Source organism: Pristis pectinata, chromosome 4, assembly GCF_009764475.1.
Source record: "Pristis pectinata isolate sPriPec2 chromosome 4, sPriPec2.1.pri, whole genome shotgun sequence".
NCBI classification, from domain to species: Eukaryota; Metazoa; Chordata; class Chondrichthyes; order Rhinopristiformes; family Pristidae; genus Pristis; species Pristis pectinata.
Window position 1 is genome coordinate 69,344,129 of NC_067408.1, and position 24,916 is coordinate 69,369,044.

Below are 24,916 nucleotides of genomic sequence, written 5' to 3' on the forward strand. Positions count from 1 at the left end.
CAACACAGGCGCACCTCAAGGTTGCATCCTTAGCCCACTGCTCTACTCTCTACACTCATGACCATGTGGCTAGGCAGCTCAAACGCCATCTATAAATTCGCCTATGGCACCACTATTATTGGCAGAATCTCAGATGGTGATGAGGCGTACAGGAGTGAGATAGATCGGCTGGTTGAGTGATGTTGCAACAACAACCTCACACTCAACATTAGCAAGACCAAGGAATTGATTATGGACTTCAGGAAGGGGAAGTTGGAAGAACACACACCAGTCCTCATTGAAGGGTCAGCGGTGGAAAGGGTAAGCAGCTTCAAGTTCCCGGATGTCAACATCTCAGAGGACCTATCTTGGTCCCATCACATTGATCCAATCACAAGGAAGGCACACCTGCAGCTCTACTTCATTAGGAGTTTGAGGAGATTTGGTATGTCACCAAAGACTCTTGCAAATTTCTACATATATACGGTGGAGAGCATTCTGACTGGTTGCATCACTGCCTGGTATGGAAGCTTCAATGTACAGGATTGAAAGAGGCTGCAGAGGGTTGTAGACTCAGCCAGCTCCATCACAGGCACAACCCTCCCCGCTGTTCAGGACCTACTCAAGCGATGGTGCCTCAGGAAGGCGGCATCCATCATTAAGGATCTTCACCATTCGGGACATGCCCTCTTAATGTTACTACCATCAGGGAGGAGGTACAGGAGCCTGAAGACCCACACTCAACATTTCAGGAACAGCTTCTTCCATTCCACCATCAGATTTCTGAATGGTCCATGAACCCATAAACACTACCTCATTATTCCTCTTTTGCATTGTTTATTTATTTATTTCTGTGACTTATAGTAATTTTTATTTCTTACCATCTACTGCTGCCGCAAAATGACAAATTCCATGAAATGTATCAGTGATAATAAACCTGATTCTGATATTATGGTGAACTAAGCTTGGTGTGAGGGTGTGGACAGTGGAGTTTTGGATGACCTTGAGTTTATACAGAGTTTAATAAAGCAGACTGTTGAGAAATGCAAATGAGTGGTCCATGTAGCAGGAACAAAAGCACTCTCAAAGACAATATTCCAAGATGAAATGTGCAATTATTTTGTTTTAAGTTCACATTATTCAGATATAAACAAAAGTATATTCCTTTTGCATTCCTTTACATGCATTGAGGAAAGTTGTAAGATTACTTTTATTTTTGTACTTCAGAGAAAGACCCGAACCGTACAGAGCTCACATCCTCCTCCGCCCACCACAACAACCCCTGAAACTGACGTTAGCAGTGCCCAAGGACCTCAAGATGCTGTCAGTATTCCCAAAACAACTCCATCAGTTTTGTCTACAGGTAAACATCTCTGTGCATTTCTAATAAATAATCAAATAAAAGAGGGGACTAAAGGGTCTTATCAATTGCTGATTGTGTAGCAAGACAGGCCACATTATAATGTTCTGATTCCTCATATATTAAAAATGCACTTTACTCTTTAAATTCATAAAAGTTACATAATTCCAATTAAGTGAATTCCATAAAGTTGCGTGATGCACAATGAAGATGTGACTTGATCATTTTAATAACTGAAATCTAGTAAGTTGCTCAATTCAAACCCCAAGAAGGAAAAACTAAGTTATAGATTTTTTTGTTAGATTTGGTGTTCTATTTACTTTAAAAGAAATGTTTGGACTGAGTGACTTACAAATATTGGAGTATTGCAAGTTTAATACCTGGCTGACTTCCAGTCTTTGAACGATAATCATTTCATAATTCTGTGCTTAATTCTAAATCAGGTCACTCTTCTAAGGGTTCCTTGTTATATAAAAGAGCAGAGAAGTGCACTAATCTATTGTTCTTCCTCATCTTTGAGAGTAATGTTTACCCAGGGCATCGTTACATATAATGGAAACAATCACAAATTATTTAGTTGTTAAGAACTCATTTAAGTTTTAAGTCTTTATATTTAATAGCAGCTGTTTTATTACAGTTTGTGTGTACGTTAACAAACATGGAAACTGTGGACCACATCTGAATAGAAAAAAAGTTCAGCAGCTTCCAGATCACTTTGGGCCTGGCCCTGTGCCAGCAGTGCTTCAACAGGCTGTACAGGGCTGTGTTGATTGTGCTTACCAGGCTAAAACAGTCTTCTCATTTCTGAAGTCTGGACATCACGGAGGAGAGACAATAACTGGTGAGAGAGAATACAGCTACCTTTGTCCTTTCATTGCAATAATTTAAAGATGCTGGTAAAGAGAGGTTATAAATGTTTAATTTTTTAAGTGATTTTATCAAGGAACACAAAGATTCTGGTATATTTGGAAAAAATTCAGACAGTTTACCCAGATGGATTTCTGTCTCACATTTTCATGGTTTAGATTGCCCTTTAACAAGCTTAGAACACACTACACCCAATGTGGTACTTTTGAACTGTAGTCAAAATATAGGTAGGCTATTGCAAGCTTACTTTAACTGAAAATAACAATCCCTTGTACCATACCTTGTGACTTTTTTAGCATTCCCAAAATGGAAGCATTTGTAGGTATCTGAAGTTAAAAGGTGGTGGGTTTTTTCAATGTAGGTAGCTGGGCAAGGAATGCCAAATGTTAATGACCCATTATAGACATAGAGACATGATAGGCGTATAAACTGCTAAAAAAAAATCAAAAGTCCATCTGGCAAAATTAGCCAAACAGGTTTGGCCTAAGGTACTCATTCTCTACAGCAGTCAGGAACAATCCTTTAACTGTGATTAAATCAAAAGAATTCAGAAGAAAGACCAGATTTAAATTCTGTATTTTATGTGCTTACTGTTTTTTCTATACATTTTTACTGCTTATTCTTTTAACTCATTGAATTGATGAAGGTGATGCCTTGGATAGGCTTTGAAATGTTGTAAAAAAAAGATGGATGTTTTCAATAAATTGTTATTATAGAATCAGAAATTAATTATACAGGTTATTCAGCCTACTTGCCTGTGCCAGCTGAAGAAGTAGGATCCAGTGTAATCCCATTTTGCCAGCTGATCCAAACACATTATATGTGATCAGTGTTTCAGCCTCGACTACGTTTTCAACCCACTATCCTTTGGAAAAGAATAATTGACTTTTAATTCTTCTGCCAGTTACTTTAAATTTATACTTATGGTTACTCACTTCTCTACTAAATTATCTACACATCAAGATCCATTATAATTATAAATGCGTAAATATTCCCGCAGCATCCTCAGTTCCAGGAAAACAACACAGTGCACCCAATCTTTTGTCATGGCTAAAACTCTCCATGCCTGTAGGTGTGCATGTAATTCTCTTATGTACCCCTCTACTGTGGTGCTGAGCTCCATTCTGCCTGACCAATATTTTATACATTAATAGTATCTCCTTGCTCTTGTATTACGTCTTAACTAACAAAGAAGAGTAATCATTTTGCCTACTTAAATTTGTCAACTAACCTCACAGTCTGTGGACATGCACCTCTCAGAATCCTAGCATTAGTTGTGTATTCCCTTGCCTTGTTTATCCCAAAAAAAAACATTCCTAAAGGTTAACTTCCATGTGTCACTGTTCTACTCACTATGACCAGTCTAATGTCTACCCTATTGGAGTCAACCCCGCTTTTTACTCCACTCTTGACCACACCACCAATTTTTGTGTAATTTGTAAATTTCTCAAAGATGTCCACTACATTTAGGTTCAAGTCATTGTTTATTTTATTACAAAAAGCAAGGGGGCAAGCATTACGCCCACTGGAAACAACTACCCATTCGTAAAAAACTGTCAACCAAACCCTTCACTTTTGTGTGCATTTTACCAAATCAAAGCTCAATATGGAATTAAAGGCTTTGTCAATTAATCCTTTTGCATCACTGAGACTTGCATTCTAGTTCAATTAAATGCTTGAATATGTAAGATAAAATTTTAATTTGTAGCCTCCTACTTTGACAGTTTGGCAGTAATGAATGAGGAGGTGCATGTTCGCTTTGGGTTCCAACACAAAAGGGAATATGCTTTGAGCAAATGAAAGCCAAAAGAGTTTCTGACAGTGTCATTTAAATGCTCGTTAATGTATTGCCATTAGATTACAGATTCGCACACATCTGTTTTAAATAAATTGTAAAATTATTTTTGCATTGTCAACTTCAATTTCCTGATTCTGTAGCTCTATAGGCATGACGCCGAGCAGAGGTTTTGCACAATGCTATAATTAACTTTTATCTTAAATCATCTGAAGTCTGTATCGTTTTTTTCCCTGAAATGGCACATCAGGAAGTGTGACTGCCTCATAGTTCCTGACCTCCAGTGCTGTCTATCTGGAGTTTGCACATTCTCCCTGTAATCACATGGGTTTCCCCAGGGTGTTTCGGTTTCCTATCACATCCCAAAAAGGTACTGGTTGTTGAATTAGCAACTGTAAATTACCCCTAATGTAGGTGGGTGGCAGGAGAATTGGGATGGAGTTGATGGGCATATGAGAGAGAATAGGAAACAGGGAAATAAGTGGAGGGATGGGATTGCTCTGAGATCTGGCACAGACTCAAAGGGCTGAATGACCACTCCCTTTGATTTGAGAAAGTCATTATTTCCTATGTACTGGAAATCCTTTACATTCATATCCTACAGATTTAGCAGATTTTCATGTTTAGCTTAGATCAGTAAAAATTGTCATGGAATGTGATTAGTCGTGAAGAAGTTGAAAGAATATATAAAAGTTTTTGTTAAAATGTCAATTGCTCTGTGAAGGTAAAAGTAGTTTGGCAGAAAATCCACAATGCTTTTTAAGAAAGATTGAGGAGCTGATAAAAAGAAATTTTGAACATGTTTTGTTCATCGTTTTATATGAGTGCTTTATAGATGTGGTTATGAAGGATATTTCAAGGAATCTCTAATGTAAGGCCTACAAGTGGACAGGTTCACATTTATCCCAAACCACAAGAATTCAATCTAAATATTTTTTTAAATGTTTAGCAATTGAGTTTGCTATCTTAAGCTATTTTATGGTTACAAAATGAAATGGTGTTACTGCTTATCATTATTGACTCTTCTATTCAGGTCGAAGTTATCATTTTATGGCTAGCAGCATATAGATGTTTTGGGATGTTAAAAAGCACCAAACAAATTAATATTTTGAAAATATACTCTTTGCGGGGATACTTTTTGTGCAAGAATGTTTTATGGTGAAGGTCAAATGTTTCTGAAGCTCAACTTAATATGGGGTAAAAAGCACTTCAGCAGTTCTTCTCTCCTAATTTTTAACTTGGTACATATTCTGTTCAATATTATCTATTGGAGTTCTGCTCTACCTTTTTTTTCCCAAATTTGTCAAATATTGACCCATTTTTAATTCCATCTTATTGCAGGATGTCTTTGGTAGCTGTTCCATATCATTTAGAAACTTGCATAAGCAAGTAGATCTTAAAAATGCACAAAATCTTGGACTGCAAGGGCCATTCACTGAAATAGACTGAAATAATTTAATAAGATTCTGCATTTATTTTATTTTTAAGACCTCATTTCCTTATTGGTATATACTATAATATTTTGTATGGAACGCTTAAGGCACACTTTATTTTTATTTTCTTTTTGTCTTTGTAGCCTCATTTGATGGAGAGAAGCACACAGTGAAACTTCCATCTGTAAATAGTGTCTCATTTGTATTACGATTTCTGGAAAAACTCTGTTACAGTCTGCAGTGTGAGAACCTCTTTAGCAGCCAACCTTTCAGCCCGTATATAGGAAATGCACATAGTCCTACAGAATATGAGAGAGTAAAATCAGGTAAAGAGCATTCAATTTCAATTTTTGTTCTAAAAGTAAGTACACCGTTGTGATTTTAAATCAAAGTTGTAGATTTTAATATTACAAATTTGCAAAATAATACATCTGGCACTTTCCTTAATTGGGGTTTTAGGGAAGTAAAATATTAAATATAGAGTGAAATCTGGATCAGGAAATTGAATCAAATTTACTAATAGTCATGAACTGACCATCTTTAGGAGCTAAATTTCATTTCATCTTCAACAATAGTTGGAAATAAGGACAATTGGATCTTAATTTTTGCTTCATGAGCTCAGTGATCTAGGAAGACAAGGCAATACTTCAATAACTATCTTCATCTGTTTCCTCTTCTCATCTCTCTCGTCACAATAGTATATGGTTTTGGGAAATGGTATTGACAAGAATGTAATTTCAGTATTAAACTGTTAAAACTAATATGCAATTTGGAACCCAAGATAAAAATTTGGAGATGAACTTGATGAATTTTTTTTTTAAGAAATCTTGCCAGTCCTAATGGTGCTGATTTTCTGGAAAAAGTGCTGCCTAGTTTGGTCATAAGTGGCTCCTGTGTAATCATTGAAAGTTGACCATGAGCACTCATTTTGATTATAGACTATACTTGTCAACAAACTTTGGGTCAATTTCTGACTGTTGTGAACAGCTTAAAAATGCTGTACTGTACTAATATATTATTGTGTTAATAGTGTAATAATATTTCTAAAATACTATGGTTTTATACTGCCACAAAAGATTTAGCAAGAACAGATGCTGCGCATCTGACAAATCAAGGATTGTACACTGTTCCTGCAAAGGTTTTGCTTTTCCTTGCCCAGCCACATATTGATAGTATGAAGTTGCAGCTTTAATTCGGCTGGATAAATGCAGATCAGATTGTATGAATTAGTGTTGGAGGTCAGAGTTCAATTGGTTGAAAATTTCATGTTTCCTTAGTCTAGCAATGGCATACTGGAAAAAATAAATTCCTCTAGTTTGTCAGCTTCCACAAGCCCCTGTGATTAGCATAGAAGAAAGGGTCTTGCAAACTCGTGTGAAAAACTACTCTACTTGAAGTTTGCTGTAAAAAAAAGCATTCCAAGGGGAACATCTGGTGAAGATACTGTAACCAGATGCAACTGGAAATGTACCTAATCCTGTTTAGTTTGATCATAAGTGGATTGCCAATGTTAGAGGATTACCAGAACACACTATGTTTCTGGTACTGGAATCATTCTTTAGCAAGGCCTTTGACAAGGTCCTGGATGGTAGGTGAGTCCAGAAGATTAGATCACATGGGATCCAGGCTGAACAAGCCAATTGGATGCAAAATTGGCTTGGCGGAAGGAGGCAGAGGGTGGTAGTAGACGGTGGTTTTTCAGATTGGAGGCCTGTGACCAGTGGTGTGCCGTAGGGTTTGATGCTAGATCCCTTGTTGTTTGTCATCTATATTAATAATTTGGATGAGAATGTAGTTGGCATGTTTAGTAAGTTTGCAGATGACATCAAAATTGGTGGTATAGTAGACAGTGAAGAGGGCTATCTAAGATTACAGCAGGACCTAAATTAACTGGGAGTCTGGGCCAAGGATTGTCAGATGGAAGTGAACTCTGACTGGTGTGAGGTGTTGCATTTTGGTAAGTTAAGCTAGGGCAGGACTGGAGAGTGTTGTAGAACAGAGAGATCTAGGGGTACAGATATAGAGTTCCTTGAAACTGGAGACACAGGTAGACAGGGTGGATAAGGCAAGCATGCCAAAATGCCGCCTTCATCGATCAGGGCATTGACTACAGGAGTTAGGATGTCATGTTGCATCTGTACAAGTCGTTGGTGAAACCACACTTGGAATATTGTGTGCAGTTCTGGTCACTTGGGTATAGCAAAGATGTCATTAAACTGGAAAGGGTGCAGAAAAGATTCACGAGGATGTTTACAGGCTTTAGTTATAAGTAAAGCTGGATAGACTGGGACCTTTTTCCCTGGAGCTTAGGAGGCTGAAGGGTGACTTTATCAAGGTATATAAAATCATGAGGGGCATAGATAAGGTGAATGGTCAGTCTTTTTCCTAGGATAGGTGAGTCTAAAACTAGAGTGCATTGGTTTAAGGTGAGAGAGAAAAGATTTAAAAGGGACCTGGAGGGGCAACTTTTTCCACACATAGGGTTTGTTGGTAAACGGAACGAGCTGCCAGAGGAAACCGTAAAGGTGTGTACAATTGCAATGTTTAAAAGTCATTTAGACAGGTACTTAGATAGGAAAAATTTAGAGGAATTGGGTCTTCTTGCGTTACTGAGAATGTGCTGGGGGTAGCCTGAAAGTGTCACCATTCTTCCGGCGCTAACATAGAAATCCCACAGCTCCTAACCTGTATGACTTTGGAATGTGGGAGGAAACTGGAGCACATGTGAGGACTGATGTCAAAATTGGGAACGTGAACCATAGACTTAACCAGTAACTATCTGACATAGTTATAGTCACAGAAACATAACATACATATAAAGTGCCAGGTACCCCCATCACAATCCCTGAAGGACAATCCTACCAGTAGGACATCAGAATTGGCAGTATGGTGGTATACAAGCAGAAGGGTCCTTAATATTGACTCTAGACCCCATGAAGTCTCTTGGCATTGGGTCAACCATGGGCAAAGAAAGCTATTGATTCCACCTTCCATCCTTCTTAATGAATCAGTGTCCCTTCATGTTGAGCAACACCTGCAACACTGAAAGTTGCAAGGACACAATATACTCTGCATGTGGGCTTCAATGGCCATCACCAAGAGTGGCCTGGTGACACTACCATTCTGAGGGAATTTAGGTTCACGATTTCTCTTTTAGTTTATATTCTCACTCTGTATTGTGCCATTCCCCTCAGAGTTAACAACCCATTAGTAGTGAAATCAAGCAGCACGAAATATGACCAAACACAAAATCTGCTGCATTAATAGACAGTAATGCTGCAGTTATTGTGGAAAAAGATGAGGGGATGCATTGGTGGCTACCGGAATTACTGAAGGAAATATTGTCACTAAGTCCCATTTTCAACAAATATTGTTTGAATCTCACTTAACTTGGCTGAAAGATTTAGTATTTAAGTATATCCAATTCTCTCATATCCTTTATATGAATATTTTGGAATATTGTTCTTGCTGTCAATCTGAGTGACTTTTTGAAATAAGGCAATATGTTCCTGTTCCTATGAAAATGAAATATTAAATAGATCAGGTAACATCTTTGGAGAGAAGTGATTACTATTTCAAAATAGAAAATGCTACAAATGTAATGTATATAAGAAAAATGAGAGGTGGAGAAAAGAGTATAAGGGCAATAGAATGGAAGACTGGAATCATTCAACCAAAGGGATGATGGTGTAAGGAGAAAAAGGGAATGCCACTTAAGCAACTAAAGACAGTAGGAATGGGTCTGGAAGAGTAGCATTTGGAATACTGTCGAATCATTATTAGCCTCTGCTGTCTGAAAAAGTGGTAATGATCCAAAAATGTGGAAATAGCTTAGAAGATTATAATTTTTAAATCAGGACAACATTGGTGACTGAGTACAGAGAAGACCCACATTAATTTCTGAAGCATGATCCTGAACTTCCAGTCGTCTATGTCAATTTCCAACACTTTCAGTGGACCTAAATGGCTGGTGTACAAGAAGTTGATTTAAATAGGCCTCTGGGTGAAGATGTCTCATCTGTCCTCCTTTCCTGCTTGTTAATTTTGTGTTGGCTTTGGATTACTGTTTTCAAAGAAAATGAACATCTTCCTCCATCTTTAACTTGTAAAATCTGGAATTATTTGCTTTTAATTAAGGTTCTCAAAACAGCATCCTGGGATCAAGTGAAACAGCAAAGCACAGAGTCTGATTAAAATCTTTTTGCAGCAATAGTGTAGCTTGATTTCTTTCCTACCCCTCCAAAGTTTAAATTTATTCTCCAATAACTTCAAGTGTTTTGACATCTGCCTTTTTCTATTGTGAGACATTTTATGCCATGAATACCAAATGCTAAAATTTATCCATATATTGCTTCTAATAACCCCTAAAGATGAATCAGCAAAATATAATTGTAGATTTCCCTGCTGAAAGGAAGCAATTGCAAATTGAAAATGATACAAACGCAACACATTAAATTACCAGTTTTTTTCTGGCAACAAGTCTTCCTGGTTAGCGTAAAGATTATACATATGTGGTTCAGTAGAATCATTTACCCCGAAGGAAGATTATTGAAATAGTAAAAATAGAATATATTTTGAGAACTGAGTATGGCTCTTCAAGGGACTGCATTTTTCTACCATCATTTAGCACAAGATCCATGTTCACATATCAGTAATTGGATTAATAAGATCAATATGGATGATTGGTAAATAGCCAAAGATTCAGAACATAAATGATGTCACATCCAGGGGCTTAAAGGCAGAGGGAAATTATATTTTTAATGGTGCTGATCTTAATGAAAAATACACATATGCATTCACTCATTCCACAAGCACAAGGAGGTTTCACTGTGATGTGGCTGAACTTGTTGTTTTATCCTGCAGCCAAGAGGAGCATCGCATGAGGCAGCCTAAATTTAGCTCTGCAGTAAATTAGGAAAAAGTCTGATATGCTAGATTTGAGAGTTGGCAATCCAAGAAGAGCCATATTTTTCCAATTTGTGTCAAAAACAGCTCCCAAGTTCAGTACTATTCAACAAGCTTCAAAACCTGGGCCTCTGTATCTCCCTCTGCAACTGGATCCTCGACTTCCTTATTGGGAGACCACAGTCAGTGTGGATCAGTAATAATATCTCCTCCTCGCTGACAATCAACACAGGCGCACCTCAAGGATGCCCACTTCTCTACTCTCTCTATACTCATGACCGTGTGGCTAGACACAGCTCAAGCACCATCTATAAATTTGCTGATGACACCACTGTTGTTGGCAGAATCTCAGATGGCAACGAGGAGGCGTACAGGAGTGAGATGGATCGGCTGGTTGAGTGGTGTTGCAACAACAACCTTGCGCTCAACATTAGCAAGACCAAGGAATTGATTGTGGACTTCAGGAAGGGGAAGTCAGGAGAACACACACGAGTCCTCATTGAGGGGTCAGCTGTGGAAGTGGTGAGCAGCTTCAAGTTCCTGGGCATCAACATCTCAGAGGATCTATCTTGTCCAACACATTGATGCAATCATGAAGAAGGCACGCCAGTGGCTCTATATCATTAGGAATTTGAGGAGGTTCGGTATGTCACTAAAGACTCTTGCAAATTTCTACAGATATACGGTGGAGAGCATTCTGACTGGTTGCATCACTGCCTGGTATGGAGGTTCCAATGTACAGGCTCGAAAGAGGCTGCAGAGGGTTTGTAGACTTAGCCAGCTACATCACGGGCACAACCCACCCCGCCATCGAGGACATCTTCCAGAGGCAGTACCTCAAGAAGGCAGCATCCATCATTAAGGACCTTAACCACCCAGGACATGCCCTCTTCACATTACTACCATCAGGGAGGAGGTACAGGAGCCTGAAGACCCACACTCAATGTTACAGGGACATCTTCTTCCCGTCTGCCATCAGATTTTTGAATGGTCCATGAACACTACCTCATTATTCCTCTTTGCACTATTTATTTATTTTTGTAACTTACAGTAATTTTGTCTTTGTCTTGCACTGTACTGTTGCCGCAAAACAACAAATTACACAACATATGTCAGTGACCATAAACCTGATTCTGTATTTCAACACTGATTTCAGTAATTAAATAGTAGGACTGAATCACAGATGTTGATTTATAATTCAGTGCACGTTTACTGATGGTCATGGAGGTTTTACATATGCTAATTTCCTTGTACAGATATATAAATCACTATTGTTGTGACAATCTCAGTCACAAACCTACCTTTCATTGCTCTCTTGCTTGCTCTGGAGCTCCTTGTCCTTCATCAATCTCTCAAGGCATGTCAAAGTACTACAACACCTCAAACACACAAAACATCTCAAACTAATGCAGCATTCGTATCATTTCAGCACCTCAAACTACATCATTTCACATTCATCAATCACCTCTTATTCAGTGGATCAGACTCTTAAAGCCACACATCTCATCGGAACTATAAAACGACACTAAATTTATAGAACGATAGACCAGAGTGCAGTTCAAGTCAATACGCCTGCAAGGGACAGCAAGTGAATGGAGCATCACAGACCTATAAACTACCTCAAGCTATTAGAGCACAACAGATGCATAAAACCTCAAATCCATCTATATCACATCTCATCCATAAACCTATGAAATCATTATGGAACCTCAGATCCTTAAAGCATTTGAAACTATTAAAAATACATAACCTCTAAAAGCAGAAATTAATGCAGCACCATGGACCCATAAAGCATCTCAATTATGTAACCTCAGACTGTTAGAGGTGCTTTAACAATTTAAGAACCCAAGTACCAAAAAAGCCCTTCAAACTGTGACACTGCCACAGATCCATACTGCATCTTGCAACCTTAGTAAATACATGACATCAGAGTCAAAAGTATTTTAAACCTCATCCATAAAGCAGCTTGAAGTAATACAGCTCTTCAGACCCATTGTGTCCCTCATACTGCAACAACAGTGCAGGACTATGAACTACCTCAAATTAATAGAACACTACGGGCCCATGATTTAAAGTAATGCAATATGCTTTATGCTTCTGATAAATTAAATTAATATAGCACCTCAGAATCTTAAAGCACCCCAAAAATGCAACATTTCAGAAACACAAGTCATACAGTAGTGCATGCATAATCTAATACTGTACAACAAGGTATTGTACAGTATTAGATTATGCATGCACTACTTACATTGAAGGTACATCAAAATAACAGAGTACCTTAAGTGCACAGAACAACTGAAATATTCACAGCAATTCAAACCATAAGGATATCAAACTAAAAGAGCACTTGAAATGCACAAGTCTACACAAGCTAATGCAGCATCTCGGATCAATAAAACATTCGGTACAATGAGCCCTTAAAACACCTCAAAACAATAAACGTCTCCAGACCCATAAAATGCAACTAAATTTATAGGACCTCAGCCTCAAGTTTGCTTAAACTAATACAGCACCACCGATGCACAAGGCACATGAGAAGAATTCAGCAAGCCAGACCCATCAAACCTGCAGAACCTCATATCCTTAAAGAACTGGAAACTGTTACACCACTTCAGATGTATCAGAATCAGACTTATTATCACTGATACATGACGTGAAATTTGTTGTTTTGCGGCAGCAATACAGTGCAAAGACAAAAATCTATAAATTACAAAAATAAATAGTACAAGAAAAAAAAGTAATAATGAGGTAGTGTGCATGGACTATTCAGAAATCTGATGGTAGAGGGGAAGAAGCTGTTCCTGAATTAGGTTACATGTATTAATTTCAGAACTTTGATCCATTGTGCTTATTGAACTATTACAGCATCGAAGAGCCAAGATCAGCATTGTAAGACACACAAACTGCCACTGGTCGTCGACTCTGGGGCTGAGGTGTGCTGCTGAACATGGGCATAACGACTACACATTGTAATATTTAAATTGATCCATGAATGTGTTTGAGATCTGCAAAAAAGCTCAAATGACCTTAAACATATTAAAAATTCTGGATTTAACAAGCGATTTTAAGGAAGATTTGAAGCATCATAATTCATGGAAAAGTTTTGAAATTAACCAACACTTCCTTTGAAGGAAGCACCCCTTGCTCCATACATAGTAGCAAGATAGCTCAGCTTATGAGTTTAGCATTAAAGCACAGCCTGCAGACTCAACTATCACTTGACAGTGATATCACTTGCACTTTTTTTTCCCCAATATTCAGATGCACAAGGAAATCTCAAAGCTGCTGTCAGTTTTGTAAATTAATTTTAAACTGCAGCATTGGGTCTGTAGAAACTGCATTAGTGTATGGAAAATCAATGAACTGCTGAGACATGGGAAGTTTTGTAATGGGTTGATGTAATTGTATCAATGAAATAGTGTGTATATACAGAAAATATTAAGTCACAGTCATTGTATTTAAAAAGCAATGTGAATTTAAACTTATCCTGTGCTTCTCAGTTTCATATCACTGTGTTACAAAGTATTTACATAGAAGTTAAATTTGTTCATTTGAAAATGATTGAATGTATTAACTTCTGATTTTTAACATAATGTGGAAATATGTTTTGATGCGGAAAAAACATAGAATTAGTACCATTTTTAAACCATCTCCTGTCCCCACCCATCCATTGTTCAATTGATATTGATTACAAAAGAGAGCCCTCTAGGGGGAAATATTATTTTTGCACAAGGATACTTTTTTGAAATTCTAATCCAAGCTCAATTTGGTTAGTTAAACTAACCAGAGGTGCAGTGTGGAGATTCAATAACGATCATCAATCATGCCACACCTTCCATTATGCCTCTCCTGCCAATTAATATTACTATGGAGTAAGGCTCTTAAATTGGAACTAGAGTTAAAAAGACTGAACTTCTCAATTGTCAGTTTATGGAGTGAACTGCAATTTAGAAAAGCGGATACATGCTCAGTTAAAGCTTTTAAATAGGAACTGGATTAATTCTTGTTTTTTTTTCTCCTTCTGGGTAGATAGTGCTAAATAACCAAGGTAGCTCTGAAGCAAAAATAGGTTACTCATCAAAATGATATTCTAAATTCCACACTTAATCAGACTGAGATTTACTATTCTGTTGAAGATAATGGTATGACTGCTCTAATGTATTCATGACAATACTGCAACTCTTCCCCTTAGCCAAAGAAGAGCTATCAGATCCAGCTACACTAAGCAGGGGATTAAAACGATTTCCGCAGGAATCTCCACCATACACTGCTCCTCTCTCCCCAAAACTTCCTAGAGCAGAATCTCATCCTTCAGAAGGTACTGTACAGTTTATTGAATACCAAATGTGAATTATATTTAAAGTTCAACTTGAATACAAAATAATATTTACCCTGATGAATATTCTTCCCACGTTTTGTGCCGTTTTTGCTCAGTATCATAATGAGAGTTGCCCTTGTGGAATCCTAAAGAGGTACCCACAAGAGCATAACTTGAGTTAGAATTCTTCTCATATTGCATCCATTTTCTCCAATTGGTAGCATCGCATGTGATTCATTTGTTTTCTCATCATGAATATGTAATAATTTATAAACAGAGAGGAGGAAGCTGAAGTTAACATTAATTCAGTTTATCTCTTGATTTACTGTGTCTGAGTTGCAAAGGAATCAACTTAACTCATGTCCTTCCAATATTGGTTTCCCTGAGATGAAAGGTGCAGGAATTCACATTAAGCCCATTAATGGAGAGGAAATCAAGCAGTTATAATTTGTGACTCAAAGTATGCATATTTCTGCTTGCTGTTTAATTTTAGTCCTGCTTGGTTTGGCAAAATGAAAATCAGTTGTTGACGCTGATTGAATTAGAAATATAACAGTTTACAAGGTTAAGGTAGAATATATGTAGTAATTAGTTATTTTTGCGTAACCTGTAATTGATTAATTTATATTTAAAAGCTTAAATGAAAACTTAAGTTATTAGGTGGCCTGTAAACATGGATTCCATTTAGAATCCAGATTCCAAACAGAAGATACAAGGCATTAATTGCTGTAAGTATTGAAGGTGAAATATGTTTTTGTTATTTATTGTGGGTTGCTGAGTCATACAAATCTCTATGCAATTTTCTTTTTAAAAATGATATACTAGGCTTTGTTTAACTTGACTCATTATAGAATAACCCATGCTCCAGATAATTTCTGCTAACTTGTTCTCAGTTGGACTAAATCTCAGAATTAACTCATTGCCTTCAAAAGAGAGGCAATGGATGAAGTTGACAGATAAATGATGTTTCTGCAATTGAAAAATTAATACTTGCTTATAAATGCATTGCTTAAAACATGAGAAAATTATTTGTAATATGCAACTATTATTCTATGTATGAGTCAATATGGGAAAATAAAAGGCAAATTTTGTTTGAAGAAAATCGGTAAAGACTGATTATTACGTACACAAATATACACGGTTACATGTGCTGCTTATGAAAAATGGTCATTTAAAAGGGCATAGTTTTAAAGCACAAGTCAGGGTAGGGTTAAATGTAGTTATTTTAACAGACAGCAGGTTCTCACCTTTTCATTTTGACCTTCAGCAGAGATATTGCCTGCAGAAGATAATGTTACACCAAAGGAACACAAATATTCAGAGTCCTTGGATTCTGCTCTGAATTCTGCTAAACCACCCAGCCCCTCACAACGAAATTCAAGTGAATATCGTAACTCAGGAAATAAACTTGGTTTCAGAAATTCAGTTGTACCATCCTGTTCTACCTCAAACTCTGCATCTACTTTACGAAGGATGGTTTCAAACTCAGCAACAAATAATGGTTACTACGATGTCAATAGAGCCAGAATGCAAAGAAGAATAGAAGGTAAGGAATTAGTTACTACAACATGTTTTTTTGTCACAGTGTTTTTGTCATCTATTGATCGAGCATATTCTTCATGATGTAAGGATCACATAGTTACAGGAATGAAATGAACATATGAAGAGATGAGTGCATACTTCCAGATTGTAATTTAAAGTAATTGTTTACCTACACTCAAACTGTTCTAGTTCTTGCAGTCATTGGCGCAGTGTAGAAGCATTTAAAAAGAATTAGTACTCCTCAGTTCAGTGGATTGCCTGCCAGTAATCTTAGAATCTGAATAAATTTAGATGTATTAATAGAGGGATGAATATTACACAGAACTACTTGCATTTATATAGAATAAGAACACAAAATGCTGGAAACATCAGATCAGGCAGCATTTGTGGAGAGAGAAACAAATCGATTGAAACATTAATTCCATGTCTCCCTCTTCAGATACTAACTGAAGTGCTGAATATATCTAGTATTTTCTGTTCAAATTTCAGATTATCAACATGGTCAATTTTTGCTTTTCAATTGCTTTTGTGTTATCAACCAAAATTTGCACTGAGCTGCATAAGGATACATTAGGACAGGTGTTCTAAAGCTTGACAGAAAGGTAGATTTTAAAAAGCAAAGAGATTTAAGGAAAAATTTCTATAGAATCATGCCTAGGCAGTTGAGAGCGTAACCATTAACTGCAGAGAGTTAAGTGGATCAGTAATTTTGTTCAGGGAGAAAACTTAATACAGCAGATGAAGAAAATTAATTTGATATTAAGATTAATATTAGTTAATTTAATTAATCTAATTAACATTAGTTAATTTTAAGCAAGTAATCTAAAATTATTTAAATAAAACCTAACTTTTGTATTATATGTCTTAAACTAAACAAGATTTAATTCAAAGGAAAGCAGAATATACAATCCAACCATTTATAATGAACCAGGGCCCAAGTCATAACTGTAAATGGAAACTTGGAGCCTGTCTGGAGCCAAGGAAACACACTGCTAATCACAAATTTCCAAATCTGTGTGTTTTAATTCCAGAGGTGCAATAAAAGACCATTTAAGTTATGATCTAATTGGAAAGGAAACCTAAACTGGTTACTTTAATTATAGAGAATACTTCTTCAATGTAAGTGAATCCCTTTTTAGTTGCATTCTTCCCCCACCCTCCCCCCAACTACTCCATTTGATTAATTAGTTGGGTGAGAAACCAGAAACCAGAGAGACATTTTGTTTGAGTTGCTGAGAAAGGCTATGCTATATGAGTCGTACAGAATAAATAATTTGGCTGTCGAACACTATGTGATGGTACATAATACTGACTCCTTTGACAGCACTGACCAGACACACATTGCCCATAATTTTGTGCTTATCTGTGCAAAAGGAAGAAAGTAGGTCATTCCATCTCTCAGACCCACTCTCCTAAGCACCTGAATTAGATTGTGACTCATGTGCCTCTGTTCTTTTTGATCTATGGTCCTCGATATCTCTCATTAATCTGTCTTTATTGAAAATTTCAATTGCCCCAGAAACAGCAGTTTCTTTGGAAGTTTTCCAGATTTCCACTACTATTTGTGTGAAAAGCTGCTTCCAAGTACCACTCTCATGATAGGCCCACTCTAATTTTGAGATTGGTGGAAAATAACGGTGCCAGAGAAAATAGTTTCTCTCCATCTACATTTACAGACCTTTTTATTATTTTAAAAATCCTTCAGTCTGTGAATTCAAATCGGCAACTCCTGTTCTCCAGCTTTAGGCCTTGGAACTCTGGTATTCTGGTGAATCTGCATTCTATCAATACAAGAATGATGCATTCACTTGGGTTCAGTGTCTAAATTATATGCAGTACTGCAGTTTTGGTCTGATTAAACTCTGCATAACTGAAGTTTAACTTCCTTGCACTTAGTTTCTATCTTAAGGTAGTTAAAATACAACATTCAGTTTTTTTTGAACACCTTTATTCCTGTACATTAGTTTTAAAGCTTTCTGTACATGGATACTTATTTCTTTCCTCTTTGACTGTTCCCAGTATATCTCCATCAAGAAAATCAGTCTTTCTTTCCTATATTGATAACCACATTGAGCTCCATTTCCCTTAATTCAATGCCATACCAGATCAAATATCTTCTGGAATCCATGTGGTCTTTTCCCTATTCATCACACTTGTGATCCCTTACCCTTTACATGCTTCTATTCCTAGAGCATATTTCCTGACTCTGAGGAATTTGGAAAATTATAGATTGTGCATCTACAATTTCTTTTTGAACTATGGGGTAGAAAGTACCAACAGTAAAGTTGTCTCTCTTACGAACCATTGTCATCTCCATTTCTGTTTTGTTTTACATGCAATAATTTCACAAAGTTCTTTGCTGTGACTATACTTCTGGTTTCCTTTGCACCAGTAGATCTTGCTACCTTCCACACATTGAAAATGATTATAGCAGTAGAATATTGTTACTTTCTCTACCGTAAAAGGGGTTATTTGTTTAACAAACTTGCCAATACCAGTCTTGCCCGCTTCTATCTGTTTGCTTTATCATGCACTTATATGCCTTTAAACATTTTTAATTACTACTGATATTTCCTATCAGTTTATGCTTATACTTTTTCTTTCTCAATACTTTTCTATTGAACCCTCTCAGTCTACTGTCTTTGCAGTTCTGTGTATGTTTAAAACTTTAGTATGATGTTGTCCATTATCTCTCCTGCCATTGTTGATTAACTACATAAGTGGTTTCTTTTTTGAAGACTGTGTTCTGGTTTTATATGGTATCGTGTGCATCTTTAAGTACTTAATTCATTTCCTTTTATCTTTGATTCAAGACATGGAGCCATAGAATCACACAGCATGGACACAGTCCCTTTGGCCCACCCAGTCCTTGCCAATCTTAAAGCACGCACTTTCACTGATCCTACATTTTGTTCTCAATACATTCCTATCAACTGTCCCCATATTCTACCATTCACCTACATCCTGTGGGCAATTTACAGTGGCCAACTAACCTACTAACCTGCATGTCTTTGGGAGAGAGAATCAATTAATGCTTTAGATTGACCTTTTGAGAATTAGGGAAAAAAATTAGAAATAAGCACGTTCTTAAGTTACAGAGAGAAGGAAGGGGAAGAGAGAACCAAAAGGAAGATCTGTGATAGGGTAGAATGTAGAGATTAAATGGCGAAATGAATAATAGTGCAAGGTGAAAGATTGGTAAAGAAACAAGGTTTGGTTTTGAGAGACTAAATGGGACTAGCAGAATTATTCACAAACCACTGACATGAGGTTCACTGGCCTATAATTACTTAGATTATCCCCATTTCCCTTCTTGAACAAAGTCCTCACTTGCTTCTTTCAATATTCTGGTATATATGCCATCAGGCCCTGGGGACTTATCTACCTTAATGCTTTTCAGAAGACCCAGCACTACGTACTCATTCTCAAAACGTCCCAGCATATTTGCATGCCTCACTCTGTTTTCATTTTCACTATCCTCCAAATCCTTCTCCTCACTAAATACCAACACAAAGTATTCATATAGTACTTCAGCCACTTGCTGTGATTCCGAGCACAAAGTCCCTCTTTTATCCTTGAGTGGCCCTACCCTCTCCTGAGTTATCCTCTTTTTCTTAATACAAGTATAAAATGCCTTGGGATTATCCTTGACCCTGCTCGCTAAGGACATTTCCTGGCCCCTTTTGACCTTCCTAATCGCCTGCTTGAGCACTTTCCTGCTATCTTTATATTCCACAAGGGCCCAGTCTGATTTTAGCTTCCTGAACCTTACGTATGCTTCCTTTTTCTTCCTGACTAAATTTAGGACCTCTCGGGCCATCCAAGGTTCCCTTACTTTATCATCCTTGTCCTTAGTGGGACATGCCAATCCTGAACTCTGATCAGCTGGTCTTTAAACATTTCCCACATGTCAGACATGGACTTGTCCGACTGCAGCTGCTCCCAATCAACACCCCTTGGCTCCTGTCTTATCCTGTCATAATTTGCCCTCCCCCAATTTAGTACCTTCCCACAGATTCAATTATATCCTTACTCATTTCACTGTTTTAAAATTGTGGTCACCATTCCCAAAATGTTCACTCACTATCAGGTCTGTCACCTGGCCTGGCTCATTTCCCAAAACCAGGTCCAGTATGTTCTCCCCTCTAGTTGGACTCTCCACATAGTGTTTCAAGAACCTCTCTTGGATGCACTGAAGAAATCCTGCCCCATCTAAGCGTCTTGTATTAAGGAAGTTCCAATCAATACTGGAGAAGTTAAAGTCCCCCACTATGATAACCCTGTTGTTTCTGCACCTTTTCATAATCTGTCTACATATTTGTTCCTCCACCTCTCGGTGGCTATTGGGTGGCCTATAGTATAATCCCATCAGCGTAATTGCAATTTATTTCTGAGCACCACCCAATTTGCCTCTGTGGATAAGCCCTCCAGTATCTCCTCTGAGTACTGCTGTGACATTCTCCCTTATCAGTAGTGCAACCTCTTTTACCCCCCATCCTGTCTAAAGCAACAAAATCCAGGGACATTGAGCTGCCAGTCCTGTCCCTCACGCAAGCAGGTCTCTGTAATGACAACAACATTGTAATTCCATGTACTAAGTTCATCCTCCTTACCCATAATACTCCTAGCATTGAAATAAACACATTTCAGCCCATCAGTCCCACTGTGTTTATTAGCCTGTCCCTTGCTGTCCTTCCTTTCAGTCTCACTTGTCATACCATCTTTCTTGCCCTCAACCCTACCACCTGTTGCCCTAATGCTGTGGTTCCCATCTCCCTGCCACTCTATTTTAAACCCTCCCAAGTAGCAAACCTCCCAGCAAGGATATTGGTTCCCCTCCAGTTCAGATGCAAACAGTTTTGTTTGTGCAGGTCCCACCTGCCCTGGAAGAGAGCCAAATGATCCATAAATCTGAAGCCCTCCCTCCTGCACTAGCTCCTTAGCCATGTATTGAACTGCACTATGTATCTATTTCTCACCTCACTAGCATGAGGCACAGGTAGTAATCCTGAGATCACAACCCTGGAAGTCCTGCTTTTTAACTTTCTACCTAGCTCCCTAAAGTCCTTTGCAGGACCTCATCCCTGCGCCTGCCCATGTCATTGGTCCCTATATGGACTACAACCTCTTAGCTGCTCACCCTTCCCTTTGAGAATGTCCTGTACCCATTGAAAGACGTCCTTGACCCTGGCACCTGGGAGTCAACACGCCATCCTAGAGTCTTAATTGTGGCCACAGAAATGCCTGTCTGCGCCCCTTACTATTGAGTCCCCTATCACAACCACTCTGCCTGACTTCTCACTTCCCTTTTTTGCCTCAGAGCCAGGCACAGTGCTACTGACCCAGCACTCAGCTACCGCTGCTGGCCCCCAAAAGGTCATTCCACCACCACCGCCCCCCCCCCCCCCCCAACCCCACATAACAGTATCCGGAGAGGTATACCTGCATATACCTGCTCTTGAGGGGAATGGCCACAGGGGAATCCTGCATTGTCTGCCTCCTCCCTTTACTTCTTCTGGTGGTCACCCATCTATCTGTAGCCTGCACCATAGATGACACCGAAGCTCATCTGTGATGTCCTCAGCATACTGGATGATCCTGAGTACATCCAACTGCACCTCCAGTTCCTTGACCCAGTCTATCAGGAGCTACAGCTGGGTGCAATTCCCACCGATGCAGTCATCAGGGAGACCATGAGGTTCCCTGACTACCCACATCTTGCAGGAGGAGCATTCCACTGCCCTGACTGCCATTTTGTCCACACAGAGTCAAAGGTCACAGATTAACAGGAAAATAAAATCCTTGCTTGGTTCTTAGTTCCTCCTCACTGTAGCCTCTTGAGCCAAAGCCTTAGCTCCCCACTCCTACCCAGGCCCACTTTCACAATTGCCACTCCACTTGACCTCACCTTCCTTTTATTAACTGAGTTACCACACACTTAGCCAATAAAAACAACTTTTAAAAGTTGTTAAAAGCTGCTGACTCTTCCCCTCTGCTGCTCTGGCTGCTACAACTGGGAAAACACAACATTTTATAACAGTAAATACTGGTAATGTATGAAATTACTTCATACAAAACCAGTAATTAATGTTTTAAAATCATGAGCATCTTCCAGACTGCAACAGTTGCTCCAGTGAACTCATGGAGTCAATGGGACAGTACTGACTTTCACAGGCTTTGCAGCTGGGAGCAAAGCAAGAAGTTTGAATTGTAACAAATTTAAAACCTATGCATGGCAGTTATGTGAGAGATAACAAATCAAATTATTTTTTGGCTTCCATTCTCAGTTCATTTGTGGACTCTCAGGAAATTTCTTTTTGCTTGTACTTTCAAATTTTACAATTCACAAACTGGATATTCCTGAAATAACATTTTACTAAAGTGAATTGAACAGTAAATTTACAACATTTCAAGTGCTGTGGTTACCCAAAAATCAGTAAAAGGTAATTACATTTGTACTGAGCACATCAATAAATGAAGTTGAAAGCAATTTTGCAGATTTTACAGGAATGATTACAGAATTATCAACTTTACATAGAGCTTTTCAATGTTTGGCTTGTTTTCATTTTACACTTTTTGATGTAGCTGCAAGTTCTACTACTGGACCCGACCTTCATACGTCAGAACGAGAGTCTCCAAGAACAAATAGCAAAGATCCCTCAACTTGGTCTATTGAGGAAGTCATGAAGTTTGTTAAGGATGCAGATCCCCTGGCGTTGGCACCACATGCAGATCTCTTCAGAAAACATGCAAGTATTTTTCAGAGCTATCAGAAGTACTTTTCTTTAACTCCACTCTTTGTAAGCATTGCACCTGTGGCAGGATTTGTTGTCTTAACATGTTTTAACATGTGTTATGGTATTGCAGGAAATTGATGGGAAGGCACTACTCTTACTGCGAAGTGACATGATAATGAAATACATGGGGCTGAAGTTGGGCCCAGCTTTGAAGCTTTGTTATCATATTGAAAGATTGAAGCATGGGAAATACTAACAGAAGATAACATTTCTTTTTCATCAGCCTGATGGAAATTTTGATCCCGAAAGCCACCGAAATCCTCTATTGTGTGAAATAATTTTCAGATTTCTCTTGGAGGAGTGGCTGCTTTGCTGTTAAATGAGACTTCTAAACCGAGAAAAATGTACAGTTTCATCCTGCAATGTAGTATTTGAAATGGCCCTTGTTTTAGTCATTGTCAAAAAATATTTGTGCAAGTTTCATTGTTGCTTTGGTATTTCAAACAAGGGTGCCGAAATGCTAAATATTATGCATTTATACTTTTTATGTAAATTTGTTAATTCTTTTGTCACAGTTCAGTCTGCAGTTAAATACTGTTTACATACCTTTCATTTGTATCTTCCTGGATTTAAAATGCAGTGGTGTTACAATATTTTCAAGTTTCCGATAATCCCTAGCTACAGTTAGTTTCCTGTTACCAAAATAGCTAAAATCCAAAGGATATCTACATCAGGATTTTACTGTACTAAAATGTTTATGCAAAGCTTCTAGATTACTAGAAGGATTTTTGAATGATCAGGTGTTCTTGCCTTGGTAGCAAATCCTGTGACTATTCTTACCTAGCTCTTCCTATGCTCCAGTGGAGCAATCAGTCTTGTACCATATGATTTTTATCATATGATCAACCAGGCTAATACTGTCACCCTTGAAGGGGTCAGACAGTGGTTTACACTGTTATGCAGTAATTGAAAACTAGACCAGCACAATGTTTTGGAAGGTTACATTTAGACCTTAATACATTTCTAGGATGTTCTTACCCTCAATTTTTATATAATTTGTTGACTATATGGGTTAGTCAACTAGCCATGTTTTTTATACACTGTGAGATCTAAAATATTGATAGTAATCTATTTTACTATCTGTGCCTGTGAAGTTAAATTAAATCAGGGACAAGAATGTAAAATTTCTTAGCCAGTAACACTTTGAATGTATTTCATAATGAGTAAATTAATTGGAAGAAATAACTATTTTACACAAGTATGTAGTCTGTGAAAATAGTTTATTTTGTTGCTGGTTGCCTTTTTATACAAGGTAATTCCCTTTTAGTAACATAAAAGCAAAATATTTTTTGCATAGGTAATGACATACTTATGGAAAAAATGCTTTATGCATAATAAACATTTTGTAGTTATATAAACTTGTGTAACTTGTGTAAGTGTAGTCATGTTATAATTTAAATATAGTCTTTGTCATTGTTTATGAACAGTTCAGTTTTTGGTTTTAACTGAACATTTCTCTATTGCAGTTCTAATAAGCAATAGTTAAAGCACTGTACATAATACAGCATCTTGGCAAGAAATAAATGATTTTGATCAGTTTTCTATTTTGTGTTTCACTATTTCTGGTAGCATATCTACTAAGGTTGGTATCAGTGCCATGTTTAATGTGACAGTCCTAAAGGCCATATCTAGACATCTGTGGAGCACAGTGGGGAATCAGTAGCTGTTGAACTCCGATGGAGGATCACTGAGCTAAAAAATTAACTTTCTCTTTCTTCACAGATGATACCTGAACTGCTGAGTATTTGCATTATTTTCTGTTGGTACTTCAGTGATGGTTTTGAATAAATAAAGATAAACTTCCTGTGGCAGAATAGTCAGTAAGCAGAGCATGCAGATTTCTTAAACTAAAAGAAAAGGCAACTTAAAGAAATGCATTTTATGCAGGGAGTTGTCTGTGCCTAAAAGTAGGTAGAACCA

General features: G+C 37.8%; 1 protein-coding gene across 7 annotated transcripts in view; it reads left to right on the top strand.

Moving 5' to 3' along the window:
- Positions 1 to 24,535, top strand: part of scml2 (Scm polycomb group protein like 2) — a 120,612-nt gene extending 96,077 nt beyond the window's left edge. For 5 of the 7 annotated variants that reach the window (XM_052014738.1, XM_052014739.1, XM_052014740.1 and 2 more), the window contains 7 exons: positions 1,207 to 1,342; positions 1,977 to 2,180; positions 5,578 to 5,760; positions 14,532 to 14,657; positions 15,925 to 16,203; positions 22,785 to 22,948; positions 23,067 to 24,535. In XM_052014738.1, coding sequence (XP_051870698.1) covers positions 1,207 to 1,342; positions 1,977 to 2,180; positions 5,578 to 5,760; positions 14,532 to 14,657; positions 15,925 to 16,203; positions 22,785 to 22,948; positions 23,067 to 23,192 — 1,218 coding nt within the window. In that variant the 3' untranslated portion in view covers positions 23,193 to 24,535. The remainder of the gene's footprint in view (positions 1 to 1,206; positions 1,343 to 1,976; positions 2,181 to 5,577; positions 5,761 to 14,531; positions 14,658 to 15,924; positions 16,204 to 22,784; positions 22,949 to 23,066) is intronic. The other 2 variants (XM_052014736.1, XM_052014737.1) reach the window with 2 other exon arrangements.
- Positions 24,536 to 24,916: the final 381 nt, after the last annotated feature.